The sequence below is a fragment of the Hemibagrus wyckioides genome, linkage group LG07, assembly GCF_019097595.1.
Source record: "Hemibagrus wyckioides isolate EC202008001 linkage group LG07, SWU_Hwy_1.0, whole genome shotgun sequence".
NCBI classification, from domain to species: domain Eukaryota; kingdom Metazoa; phylum Chordata; class Actinopteri; order Siluriformes; family Bagridae; genus Hemibagrus; species Hemibagrus wyckioides.
Window position 1 is genome coordinate 7,036,096 of NC_080716.1, and position 15,132 is coordinate 7,051,227.

At 37.6% G+C, this 15,132-nt stretch overlaps 1 protein-coding gene across 2 annotated transcripts in view; it reads right to left on the minus strand.

Annotated features, from left to right (window-relative positions):
* Window positions 1-15,132, minus strand: part of tnr (tenascin R (restrictin, janusin)) — a 129,041-nt gene that overhangs the window by 41,843 nt on the left and 72,066 nt on the right. For both annotated transcript variants that reach the window (XM_058396034.1, XM_058396033.1), the window contains exons 2-6: window positions 12,974-13,449; window positions 10,880-11,356; window positions 3,405-3,668; window positions 1,997-2,112; window positions 524-674 (exon numbers count right to left, since the gene is read on the minus strand). In XM_058396034.1, the coding sequence (XP_058252017.1) occupies window positions 524-674; window positions 1,997-2,112; window positions 3,405-3,668; window positions 10,880-11,356; window positions 12,974-13,439 (1,474 nt within the window). In that variant the 5' untranslated portion in view covers window positions 13,440-13,449. The remainder of the gene's footprint in view (window positions 1-523; window positions 675-1,996; window positions 2,113-3,404; window positions 3,669-10,879; window positions 11,357-12,973; window positions 13,450-15,132) is intronic.

Sequence of the window (15,132 nt, forward strand, 5' to 3'; positions counted from 1 at the left end):
AGTATTTATGCCTCTACAATGAATATGTAAAACATTAATAACATCAAATTCACAATTATTGTCTCTTTAATATTGATTGACTAGAATTAATGGCAATTTCACAGCAGACATACAGCTTGGATTGCTTTGGAGAAGTTCAATTGAATCTAATCATTCTGTCTGTATGTGACAGAAAGAAATTTTGAAATTAACTTCATAATTGCTGACAGGCCTGCTCATTCATCAAGTTGACATTTTCCATTTCCAAGGCAGCGTGATTTGTTACTGAATTTTATAGGTCTATCCCAGTTCTAATGCTCTGGTTTAAGGCTGCCTGAAAATGCAGTGGTATAATTTCACCCAAACACACATGGTAGATAAGAGTATGTTAAGTAGATAATAATGTTAAGTACAAAATATTCCAGTAGGACAAGAGCATCAGTTATGGTCAAATTCACACATGAGCATATTTAGAGGATAAAAAGAGACATGAAGCATGTTAAATTGTGGGGAGTCATTGAATTGACAAACTAAACAAACTCACATGTTGTAACAGTGGCAGTGACAGGCTGGCTCCTGCCTTGGTCTTTCAGTGCCACCAAATTTACAGTGTACTCCTCTCCAGGCTTCAGACCAGTCTGATTGTAGGATGTGATGGTACTGGGCAGCTGGGTTGTCATTCCTCCATTATTGTCCTGTTGTGAAAACCCACACACACACACACACACACACACACACAGAGCAAGCTTCTTTAGCCCCAGATTCATAGACACAGATCAAGATGCAGTAAAATGTGCAAAAATGAATGGGGAACACCACAGAAACTGACAGTTTTTCAGAAGAAGACTATACCAAAGACTATGAATGCTATACCAAACCAAATGTGCATTATATCTGCAATTTTTCATGCAATGTACCGTATCTGTGTACACAAGGTTGGCAGCCATAACAGTCCGTTTACTGGTAAACACTAGAGGGTTCTTGATTTATATTCTTGTTCCCTTGTGTGTTTGCTCTTAGCTTTCTGATCTCTTGCCACACAAAACTCTATCCATTATGATATTGAACAAAACCAAGTAAGCATTTTACACTTTTAGACTTAATCCTTTTTGGCTAACCCTAATAATCTCAATGTGATTTTCCTTGTGCCTTTCTATAACCTTCAGCACAATAGGATTAAACAGCCACTGACACTCACTGCATGTGTGTCTTTGTAGTCAGCGCATACCTTCTCTAACTGTTTGTTCTTCTTCTGACTTTCATGTAAAACTACAGGTTCTGTAAAACCATTTATCAGAAAAGGCACACTTATCCCACATTTAGGCTATGGACAGAAGCTGAGAATTAAAAAGGCTAGCATTTATAAAGGGAGTTAAAGCCCAAGCTTGCTTTAAAATGTGGCTTTAAATTAAATTTCACAATTAAGAATCAACAAAGTCAACCATGGATATAATAATGTATTTTGCTGGCTAAGGACAGTCTAGTACTTGCCCTAGGATAAAACAGCAATGCTATAAAATAAAATTTTAATTCTGTCTTTTTGTGTTCTCATTATAACAAAACCAATTTGTCTGTCTCTTGTAACTCAGTAGATACATAGTTTTCACAGACTACAGCATTAATAATCCACAATGGCAATAAAAGTGTCTCTGGATGTTCAACACAGAATTGTTAAAAGAAGAAATACACGTTTGTCAAATAGCGACAGGCGGGTTCCTTTCTGCCATTTTGGAAATGATGGGTGAAACGTTGAAGGGATGTGCTGCTTGCTGTAATGTAATTTCCCAGCTGGGGGCTTACTCATACATTTGCTACTCTTAAGTTGGTGTTTCATGTCAGTGGTTCTGATCATGGCAAGAGGTATCAGATACTGTCAATAGGTAAAGCTCTTTGTATGGTATAATTGGCAGGGCATTAAAGAGTCCAAATGCTTATAATTGAGTATGTATGTTTAAAATATCAGAAAATCATGCTTAATGGACAATCAATTAAACCAGGAAAGAAAAAAAAGTCTTACCATGGGAATGAAGCTTATTTCCCAACCATCAAACAAGTAGTCAAAGGGTTGCCACTGAACCTCCACTGATGTTTCCATGATAGATTTGAATATTAGTCCATCAGGATTTGAGAGATCTGGAAGGCACACACTGATGCATTATTTGCTTTTGTCTTCACTATGGTCAATACATCATAATTTTATGATGATTCTCCACTTGCTAACTGTCAGTGCAACAAACAAATGGGGCTATTGGAAATATTTTTGAAAGAAAGAAAGAAATACAGCAAAAAAGCAATTTCGAAATAGCAAAACAGAGCACAATCCATGTTTTTTAATTACAAATCCAATTTATACTTCTAGAAAATTAAGTCCTCCATGTGCTCCATTTGTTGCATTTGAATCTTACCACATATGTCAATCATGATTACAGATGTTAGAAAAAGCATAACCAACCCATGGTGATAACAGCCTGAAACTAATTACATGGCCCAGTCCCTTTCAAATTCAATTTGCTCCCATTCACATTATTATCAGTAAATTATCTACAGTTAAATTATTAACAGTTCTTGCAGCAGAGGTTCATTCAGTAGTGGTTATTATTTCTAGGCAGAAAGCCCAGCTGAATGTTGACAACAATATGTTAATTTGCTGTGGTGTGGGGGAAGCAGTAGAATTCTGGGCATTGGCAGTTCTTGTTTAGTTGCACAAGGTTGACAAGCAGTGAGTGCATGCAAAGGATGCTGGAGAATTATGCCAACTTGCTTTCCAGTAAGTGGCATGAATCAAATCTTATTCATCTGACAATGCAGGCCAGTGGTTTATTTGCAGGCAAGACATGGTGTGATTGTGTATGTTCAACAAATACACTGCATAATACTGCATCCAGCCTTATCAAACTTGCATTTGAAACTGTTGATAGAACTGATACCCTTAAAAGCTTAACTATTATGACTATGATACCATTTGTGTGCTAATTATTGCTCCTTATGTCATCATTTCACCCTCATATCATATCAAGGAGTTTTCCTTGCCACCTCTGGCTTCCTCAATTTAAAATGTTTAATTTTGAATATTATATATTTTAAAATTACATATTGAACTGAACCTTATATGAACCTTAAATTGATCTTATATGCTTGGGTGGTATTATGCCTGACGGATAACTTGCTTTGCATAAAGTCATATAAGTCTATAATGTAAGCAAACCTTACATTAGATTTTACAAGATTTTACAGATTTTACAAGAAATCTCCCGAAACACTTCATGCACAGTGTACAGCAATAGTTGCAGATTATATATAGATATTCAGCTTTGCAAAGTCAAATTTTGTCAACAATATCAGACTAAGAGAAATAACCCCCTTTTTTTACAATGTTATTTGATTAATAAAACTAAAATCTAATCAAACAAAAACAATGAACTTACAGGTTGAGGCCACAGTGCTGACTGGCACACTGATGACATTGTCAATGACTGTGTACACATTGATGTTGTACTCCAGACCTGGCTCCAGCTTATTTATGGTGGTGTTTGTCACATTTCCTTGAACTCGCAATTCCAGCTGTAGTCCACCAAGGCTTGTTGGAACATAAGTGATCAAGTAGTCTGTTACAACTGATGACCCTTTCCACTCTATGTCAATCGTACGCTCTGTCACCCTACGCACTTGCAAATTCATGGGTGGTGCCACTGCAAGGACAGAAGGATGGGGAAGTGTAAGTAATAGTATCCGTACATATGGTATAAAAAGGACTAAAAAAGAAGTTTTAAAAGTTAAAAGCAAAATTTGACAAACATCTTGACAGATGTCAATCAGTCAACCAACATTATCTGAAAGTAGGATTCAGTGATTAATTATGTTTTGTTTTGATTCATTCATTCTAGTATTTGTCATTTAACATAATGTTATTTACATATGTAAGTTATAAATAACTGCCAGTGCCAATATGAAACTTTCCAAAACAGTCACATAGTGGCATACAGTATAATAGAGTATATCCAGTACACACCATCATCATAAAGCCATCATTTATTAAGCTGGTAGGTATAGTATAACCTATGAGAAAGTAGAACATGTGCAAGCTCCCATCCTATTAATGCTTAGATATTAATTACCCTGTGAGCTTATAGCAAAGAGGCCAAATTGTGTGCTTCATTAGTAGTCAGCACACATAAATTCATGTACAGTCTGTCAGATGAGCCCCTAATATTTGTACACTCTCAATTTCTGCATACTTTGCAGCTGTAGTGAAGCATTTGACCATGACCAACCTTCAACAACAAAAACAGCAGTCCCCTAGAAGACAGTAATGTTGCTTTAAAAAAAACAGACTTAATGGTGTGTTAAATCAAATGATAGCAGACTGTTTTCCTTGCCAGTTGGGATTTTTTAGCACACAGTCTGTCCTGTTCCTCATGCAACTCGTTGTAACAACTTGCAAGGCTTGCAACACATTTTCAAAATAGGACAAGTAAATAAGCTTAATTAAAATTTATATCAATTTGATATATTTTTGCCAATGATATAAAGTGACACTTTCTCATTTTCTTTTTTATTAGGAGCTAAAACATTGATCTAAGGTAGTTACTTATAAAAAAGCAGATTTGTTCTATCAGCAGTTTTCAGACTCTCATAAGAGTCATAATTTCATGCTATAACAGAATTGAGATTTTCACCTATAGTACAGTACATCATGGTTGAGATATCAGTAAGATTTCAGAATGCACACAAACTGTAGAAAAATATTTCTGCATCTTGCTGCTAGATGTAACCTTATTTAAAACTCACGCTCATTTATTTCAAGTATTCTGGATATATAAAGAGAAAAAAAACCCATATGTTTAATTTTATAAAGCCAGAACAGGATAGTTTAACACAGAAATTTTATTACAATAGCTAAAGTCCTTTGAACACAGTCAATGATGAAATAGTACTTATAAAGAAAGTATTTAATTTAATGTCAATTTTCCATCTGGCATGTTAAAAATTAAATAAAATTGCCTTCAATATTTCTAATATGAGTCATATCCAGCATACCCCTAGATACACTGGAATGCAAAAGTTTGGGCACCTAGATCTGTTAATTTGTTCCTGGGAATAGTTCAGTGAGTAGATCAAATTAACGAGAAATTTAAAATTGAACTTATTTGCAACCATGATCAAAGGTATGTTTGGAGACATAAGGACACAGTGCAGTACCACAGAAACATTTCAGTAGTAGAGGGAAGACTAGTTTCAATTAAATTATTTTGAATCTTGGAAACAGTCTGTACATCCTCTGTAAAAAAAAAAATTGAAGAGAGGATTGCTTATACAGTGGGAGAATGATCCTAAACACACCTCAGAACTAGAAGCTTTTTGCAAGGAAAATAAGCAAAAAATCCCCCAAAACAAAAGTATCTATATGCTGTGATACTTGCCAAAGGGCATGCCCAAACCTTTGTTTCACGTCCTTTTCTTTCTTTGTTAACAAAAAAAAAATGTAAACAGAAATCTGGCTAAAATATTAAAGAAATGTAGCATCTTTATACCTATTGAAAGTCTGGTCATTTTTTACTCGCCTAGCTATTTAAAGTAACAAATATTTTGACCAGGGTGTCCAAACATTTGCATGCCTCTGTATCTATTAAAATAAAAATAATAGAAAACATACTAGGACCGTTTATCAAACCATACCCATCTCTTGCTCATCACCTGCCTTTGCTTAAGGGCATACAACACCCATGTGCCCTAGCATAAAATGCACATGTGCCCTAGCTATTGCATTAAGAAGTGACTCAGCTGGTGATGTAGACCCTGGGCTAGACCTATAGACATAGATGACCTGTCTATGGGTGCTTTAAGTTATATAAGGCTGATAAGACATGCCATCTAGAGCTCATTGGTTCTCTGCATTGAATGCGACATATAGTATCTCACAAAAGTGAGTACACCCCTCACATTTTTGTAAATATTTTATTATATCTTTTCATTTGACAACACTAAAGAAATGACACTCTGCTACAGTGTAAAGTAGTGAGTGTACAGCCTGTATAACAGTGTAAATTTGCTGTCCCCTCAAAATAACTCAACACACAGCCATTAATGTCTAAACCGTTGGCAACAAAAGTCAGTACACCCCTAAGTGGAAATGTCCAAACTGGGCCCAAAGTGTCAATATTTTGTGTGGCCACCATTATTTTCCAGCACCATTATTTTCATGTTGGAATACTGCCCTGTGGCCCAGTCTCCGAAGGGAGGGGATCATGCTCTGCTTCAGTATGTCACAGTACATGCTGGCATTCATGGTTCCCTCAATGAACTGTAGCTCCCCAGTGCCGGCAGCACTCATGCAGGCCCAGACCATGACACTCCCACCATCATGCTTGACTGTAGGCAAGACACACTTGTCTTTGTACTTCTCACCTTGTTGCTGCCACACACGCTTGACACCATCTGAACCAAATAAGTTTATCTTGGTCTCATCGGACCACAGGACATGGTTCCAGTAATCCATGTCCTTAGTCTGCTTGTCTTCAGCAAACTGTATGCGGGCTTTCTTATTCGTGCATCATCTCTAGTAGAGGCATCCTTCTGGGACGACAGCCATGCAGACCAATTTGATGCAGTGTGCGGTGTATGGTCTGAGCACTGACAGGCTCACCCCCACCCCTTCAACCTCTGCAGCAATGCTGGCAGCACTCATACGTCTATTTCCCAAAGACAACCTCCGGATATGACACTGAGCACGTGCACTCAACTTCTTTGGTGGACCATGGCGAGGCCTGTTCTGAGTGGAATCTGTCCTGTAAAACCGCTGTATGGTCTTGCCCACAGTGCTGCAGCTCAGTTTCAGGGTCTTGGCAATCTTCTTATAGCCTAGGCCATCTTTATGTAGAGCAACAATTCTTTTTTTTCAAATCCTCAGAGAGCCATGAGGTGCCATGTTGAACTTCCAGTGACCAGTATGAGAGAGCGTGAGAGCAATAACACCAAATTTAACACACCTGCTCCCCATTCACACCTGAAACCTTGTAACACTAACAAGTCATGTGACACCGGGGAGGGTAAATGGCTAACTGGGCCCAATTTGGACATTTCCACTTAGGGGTGTACTCACTTTTGTTGCCAACGGTTTAGACATTAATGGCTGTGTGTTGAGTTATTTTGAGGGGACAGCAAATTTACACTGTTATACAGGCTGTACACTCACTACTTTATATTGTAGCAGAGTGTCATTTCTTCAGTGTTGTCACATGAAAAGATATAATAAAATATTTACAAAAATATGAAGGGTGTACTCACTTTTGTGAGATACTGTATATCTTTAGTTTAGATTGAGATATTCTGGTAGTACCTTGAGAAAAGTAGGGATTCTTTTAATTAGGCAATGAACTAGGTCCAGCAGATGAAGTCCAGCAGATGAGGTGAAGATCATTAAGAAAACAGCTTGACTTAGCACTGGTGCCTCATTAAACTTTTTCCAGTCATGAATTAATCCACCTGTGGAGATGCTCTAAGAGTTAGAAAGCTGGGAGAGCAAGGCTGAAAGAGTCGCTTGACACCCTGTGCCGACCATCAAGAACTTGAAGTCCAGATGGTCTACAATGCCAGCTGGACCTTACACCAGGGGGCCAGACTTCACAACCCCCCAGCCTGCAAGGAATGTGATTAACTCCATCTGATGGGGATGATTCCTTTTGATAGGAACACATCAGGGAAAATGATAATAAGCCGCATAATTAAACACAGACCTGAACAAGTCCTATGCCTGCATGTCCTGAACTATATCTGCATTTGGAAGGGGAGAGGGTTTCAGAAATTGTTCTCAAAACAAAAATTGGACAAAAATCACCATCCTTTCTACGAGCAAGGAAGTTGAATAGGTGTCTACAAATTTTCTATTGCATCTTCGTGGGACATGGCAACAATTTTTTTCAGGGTTTGAGATTGCCATTAAGCTCTGAAAAGACCGGTGGCTGGTGGCAGAACTGCAGTTTGTATTCCTGCAACACGACTTGGATCTGATGTAGTTGCCATTCTGTAAAATCCCGGTACCCTGCTGTTCGAAGGTGTGTTCCACAAAAATTTATAGTGGTATAAGGGCACATGCAGTTAGATAGATGAAAGGTACTTGCCTCCTACCTGGAGTGTGTTGTTCTGGCTTTACCTGCCTATAGTTAGTGTGAATCAGATGATTCCCTTCTTAGCACTGGGCAGATGGAACCAACTGTGGTGAGGCAAAAGTGCCACAATGACCATTTGTTTCACAGTGCTGTATTTGTGATTCCAAAGCTTCCAGCAGGTCTAAAGAGTGGCTCTGCCATACAAAGCAGATTCTGTGGTGCACTCATCAGACATAGAAGATTGTCTTGACCACACTCAGCAACATGTATAAATAAAGCTAACAGAAAGCTGCCTTGAAGCTTGCCTGATGGCAGGAGTGAAGTGTCTTACAATGCAAGTTTGGCAGATTGCATAATTGTCAGCAGCAAAATAGCTAAATGTTTTTACTTTGAATGGATTTTTTATTCCGATATTCAGGAAATATTATTTTTACCCTTAGCTTCTAAACCACCAGAAAAAAAGGTTCTCCAAGATGATGTTGATGTGAATAATCCTTTGAAAAGGTTATTTTTAGTGCTGACATGAGACATGCACAGCTGGACACAGCTCACTGAGTAGTCTTGCTCAAGATAATTTTAATTAGCAGTGTGGCTTTTGGCCATATGCTGCAGTGACTGAGATGGAGCCACCTCCATTTTTTATTCTGGCCAACTGCTGCATCATAAAGCTGAAAATGTGTGTGTGTGTGTGTGTGTGTTGTACACTTGAACTATTGAAAAATACTAAGAAAACCACTTAATGCAACTCTCTGTCTATATTCCTGTAAATTATTTTGTTTTTGATACAGAATATGCCAATTATTTTTGCAAAGTGTGTATAAGTGTTTTGGGCAGAACACTGTGGAATCTGGATGAATATTTGCTGTACAAAAGGTGAGGTTTTAACTAGAAAAAAATATCAAAGACATGAACCAAAACAAACGTGGAAATGTAAACAAAAAACAGATGAAATGATACATATGCCATAGCACTGCGGGTTACCATGCTGTGCAGCTCGGCTTGCAATGCTAGCCATGAACAGAGGATTAGTGATCATTTCAATGTAACTGGAAAATTGTGTTGTATGATGGTTTGGGACCAGAGAATGATCACGGCTGTAGGCACTGACTGAAACACACATTAAATTCCATATAATTAACTTCCCATTTTACAGAACTGCTTCATTTTGCTATCACTTGTCTGAATTGAAAATGTCACTTCATGCTGCTCCTAAAGCTTAAAGCACCCGAGTTGAACATTAGAATTGCTCACTCTTTCTGCCAACACCCTTGTGATTTTCCCCTCAGTTGAAAAAAAAATGAGCAATTTTGCCTCAACCACGTATTCATGAACCTGAGAATCAAATAGCATTGAATTGGTAGTGTGATTTGCCCATTTTCTCTTTCATCTTGCTCTTCTTTCTCATGAGGTGACAGCTGTTTTCAGCAATAAAGTCTGTTTTTTCCTCTCTTTTTTGTTTCTCAGAACAACCATAAAAGCAAGTGAGCACTATTCAGAAACTGCCCAGGCCTGACTAATGTGAAGAACCTTCTGAGTTGAATGTGACTTTCAACAAATGAATGATGTTAAACTCAGACATCACCAATTTTATAGCTTCAGTGTGTGCAGAGGCTTTAGCGGGGGGTTTAATTGCTGGTGCTTGGTGTGCAGCTGCTCTTTTACTTGAGGTAGCCTTGTGCATGGATTTGGTGTGGTTTTCTAGAATCATTCCTTATCCCCTACAAGATTTAAACATTTAAGTAGTAATTTGGTGAAAGATCTGAACTCACTTTAAAATGATTCTATCTTCTATCCCGACTGAAAATCTGTAATGGGTGATTTATACTTCTACTATAAGGCATCATGCTGATGCATATAAAGAATACTTAAGGTGCAGTCATCACATGAATTACATCAAAAGAGACAGCAAGAGACAGAAATAGAAACTCTCAGAAGCCAAAAATTTGTTTTGTAACATGCTGGGGGAACCTTATGTGATCAATTATAAAGCAGATCTCACTGAACACATTTCTGAAGCCTTTTCACTTTATGTATCCAGCAGTATCAAGCAGTCCATATAACAAAGCATTTCAATGTAACTAATGTTTAAATTCGGTTTCTATCAGTGACTGTATAATGGATGCTTTAGACTTTCTGTTAGTGAGTTGCTGAGGTTTACATCATCTGTATTGTGTTTATTAGAGAATATTGAATATTTTGAAAGACAAAATAAATTGTAAGTGTTAAGCTTCTTATATTTTAGTGAGATTATATGGAATATTGGAGTTGCTGTGATTTGGCCATATTTCATCAGTGTTGTACATATTCATATATAAGCACATGATTGTGTGATACTGCTTCTTTACAACAGTATAAAAAATTAATACTGACTAAGTGACATTTTAGACACAATATAGCCAAATGCTTTGTTTATTTTTTTTCTCCGCTAGTGGAAATAGATCCCAAAAAAGACACACTTAAGTCAGGTACTTGGTAGCTAGCCCACATTGATTTGTGTACGCCCATTAAATCTTCCTACTCATTTCCTGTCATTACAAACATTTAATTTAACTTTATTATTATTATTTGTTTGTGTTTTAGTCTTTAAGGGTCAGTGTATGTGCATGCATCATTCATGTTTGGATGAGACAATGTATTTGGAAGGATAATTTTTAACCTTTGGGAATGACAATTCAGATTTTTTTTAATCCAAAAATATATTTCTTTAAATACAGGTACTCAGGTATCTCTTTGGAATGATTGTATTCTGATTATATTCTGTTCTCAATGCATGAAGCTTGGATAATCGCACCCACCTGAAGCACACTCGTCTCCCATGTAACCCTCCTGGCACACACAAAATCCACCTTTACATTCTCCCTTGAGGCTGCAGTTGTTAGCGCAGGAGATACGTGAGCAATCTTCACCAAGGAATCCCAGCCTGCATTGGCAGGTTCCATTGACACAGAGCCCCTGCTCAGAGCAGTCATTCAGGCATCTGTTCATGGAGCAATCATCTCCAGTGTAGGCCTCCCAACACACACATTCTCCAGCAATACATACACCCTGGCCCGAGCAGTCTCCAGGACATCTAGGCTCTGAGCAGTTTTCTCCACTGAAGTCAGTGTCACACACACACTCGCCTTCAACACACACACCCTGACCAGAGCAGTTCCCAAGACATTGTGGTTCTGAGCAGTTTTTACCCATCCAGCCTTCATCACACACACAGCCACAAACATCCATGCTGAAGGTGCCATGTCCACTGCAATAAGGGCCAAAATCCAGCCGACCTAGGAAGAAAATAACACAAAATGTATTATTCTGTTTTAATGTTTACAATTGCCTCTAACCCTAGACACTATTATCAAAACATATAGTGAAGCATTATGTTTTAGACAAATGCTGTTTTCCTTCTTTACAGCTCCAGAGAGTTAACATGTCAGCTCAGTTATACCCCAAAGATTTTGTTCAAGAATGACAGGTATAAATGTAGTTTCTCACACGTGTTCTCATTATTAAAGAGAGTGTTTTATTAACGGAATCATGGTTTCCGACCTCACAGCTATTGGGCCCCTGGTTTAAACCTAAGATACTATTTGTGTAGGGTTTCACATGTTCTCCTCTTGTCTGCATGCGTTTCCTCTAGGTTCACTGATTTCTTCCCACCTTCTAAATACCTGCTGGCAGGTGGACTGGAAACTGTATTGCCTCTAGGTATATTTAAGTGTATGAATATGTTTGCATAGTTCCTGTGATGTGCTAGTATTCTATCCAGGGTATAGTTCTGCCTCTGCCACTGGCTTTGGATCCACCATGCCCCCCTAATGAGCATAATGCCGTTACTGAAGAATGATTGTTTTCCTTTACCAATACAATATATTCCTTCACTATTAAATGAACTGAAAAAAAGTACATGATTGAAAATCATTTCAGTTACTATGAGTAAAAGAGAGGTAAAAATTTGCTACAGAGTCTTAAGCTTTATCATGTGTCTAATTACTATACGATGCTGACGTTTTTAATGGCTAAAAGTAATTACATCACTTGTTTGTGCAGTTAGGCAGCAATATTACATAATCACTAAGAGATTATTTGACCTAAAAATCATGTTAAAAAATTAATGGACTGTTAACAAAAGCTGAACTGTTACAAAATGTGTTTTAATGTGTTTTAATGTAGTGTAATTTATTAGTTAACATTTACTAATAACACACAGTTTGAAATCTAGCCCCAGACAAACCTGAATCAACAATTCATATTTACATAATATTACACACATATTTATCACACACCTATTTTTCACTCATTGCATTATCACACAGGTATACCCATCCACTCGCTAATCACCCACTTTATAATCACCTATAATAAGCTGACAACTGTATAAAGAAAAAAGAACTTTGTAATAATAAATGTGTTAAATGTTTGATATGATCATATTGTGAAGAGGAGTCCTATTATGAATATTATCACAGCAGGAGTGCTTAAGAGGTGCAAGGCTCTGTGGTACACAATACAATTATCCACTGATGCATGGAGGTGAGTCATAGTCATAAGCTGTTCTTCGGATGTGAATTTTAAGAAATGGAAATTTTAATAATTTAAAAATAACTGATGACTTAATGACTGAAATTAAGCCTGATTCATGACGTTTCATATCAGCTGTTCTTCCATTAGTACCAATTTAAAACAGATAATTTTGTTCCAAACAGAAAATGATATTTAAATACTGTGTATCTTATATTATTAATGAGGTGGAGTTTAACAATCATCCCCAGATTACTTTCCAAGTTTGAAAAAATGCATGAAAATGTCTTGTAGAATTATTAAAGAACAAACATAAAATAAAATATTCAAACAAACAAACAAGTAAACAAAAAAAGCCAATCTATTTATCTTGGACTCACCAAGGACTAAGTTATCCCCACAGCAAGCACCGCTACACTGTGTTCTGAGCAGTGAAACTTCTCTCTCCAGCATCTCTATGCGACTGGCTAGCTGCTGCAGCATGGCTGAAGCCGGGCATGAACATGCTGCCTTGGGGATGTTGATGCGGTGGGTGAAAGTCACCTGGCTTTCCGAGTCCATTGATTCCTCTTCATACACTTCACCTGATTTATCACTCCCTGTGGATCCCTTTGAGTCCAGATCCACTGAGCACAGGGACTCTAGTGGCACATTAATGTTGTACACGTGGTTGAATATCATAGGCTGGCTCTGATTGTTGGTGTTTCCATTACCATCTGTGGCTTGCCTTTTGATCCTAGCTGTCCATACTGTTTTGTCCTTGTGGGCTGGCACAGCATGAATACTAAGGAACAGCAATGCTAGGCTCATCAGAGGACATAGTACTTTTATGGACCCACACATCATGGCTCTGGGTCTAAAAGGCATAAAGAAAAAAGAATAATGCTAATTTAGTCCATCATAGGAAACTAATTAAGAAAAGGACAGTGGTTAATAGTAATTAATAATATTCCTAAAAGCTGTTGTATAAATCATTTCTTAGTAAGGATTAGAAAGTAAGGTGTGAAATTCAATGCTGTAAACAGTGGCATCACTGAACAAAGATTACCCACACCTCACTGGAGAAAAAACATAGAAGTACTATATACACAAATAAACAATTCTTATGTTTCTTATGTTTAAGAAAATATGTGTGTGTGTGTGTACTCATTAAATGCATGTATAATTGACATACAAATCCTAGAAATTATTTTGTGGAGGAAAGATATAATAGCAAGATTTGGGCTCAAAGACAGGAAAATGGTTTGCCTGGAGGTGGTAGAGGCAATTTGTGTCTCATATCCAGCTGTTCTGCAAGGATGATTGCAAGAAAAGATGCTTCATGGTACTTGCTAGATTGAGATAGCAGCATTTTAATAATAATGTATGTATTATAAAACATTGCATGAAATGCATACAGTACATAAAGTTAATATTAATATTAGGTTTGTCACTAGTGAATGTATACTGTTCATTCTCTATTTAATTCTGCAAATTATAATGTTACAAACTGCATGATAAATATCTTTCTGGAAGAAGTGGAACCCCTGTATCAAAGTCATCATTAGGGTTTGTAATAATTGCTAATGCATTTCCCAGACAATGCATTCCCTAGAGTAGCATTTAGCATTAAAGCGGATCCTTTTTTTCTAAGTGGAATGTGACTCAAAACAGCAAAATCTGCATTAATTAAGACACTACATATCCAATCCTTCTGTTGGTTCATCACTATTGGTATGCTCAATGGGCTTGGGTTTTGCTCCTCTTTTCAGTGATGTTCCATGATTAAAATGAATCTGCAGTTGTTCAGTGTTTGTGCCAAAGACCTGGCAGGGCACCTGTGCCAAGTGGCATAAAATGATTTTTACCAGATTATGGCAATGTCAATTAAGCTAGCAAAACCTACCATCTCATTTGTGTTAAAATACCATTTATTTCCCCTACCCTGTGGCCATCACTTTCATAACTTGTAGTCCTGCCTGTACATTTACATTTCTGGCATTGTCCAGAGCGACATAAAAAAGTGCTTTAAGTCTCTATCAATGAATATATTAACACTGGTTCAATAGGTTACAGACTTAGGATACTATTAGCCTAAAAATGAGTTGGTGTGTTTGTGTGGGTTTTTTTTTTTTTTTTTTTTTTTTAAACATATAACAATACATAAATTCAGGGAAAAATATGAGCTAGTTTAAGTGCTCAGGAAAAGTTAGGTCTTTAGATGTCATTTGAAGACAGTCAGTGGGACATCTATGGGAAGTTCATTCCACCACCTCAGTGCCAGAAAAGAGAAGAGTCTATATGAAATTTTACCCTGAGAGATGGTGGGACCAGTCGGGCAGTGCTAGTGGACCTGAGGGAGCGAGGAGCAGTGCAAGGAGTAATAAGATCTTTGAGGTAAGATGGTGCTGGTCCATTCTTGGCTTTGTAGGCAAGCATCAGCGTTTTGAATCTGATGCGTGCAGCTACCAGAAGCCAGTGGAGGGAACGCAGCAGTGGGGTGGTGTGGGAGAACTTAGGCAGGTTGAATACATGCCGTGCAGCTGCATTTTGGATCATT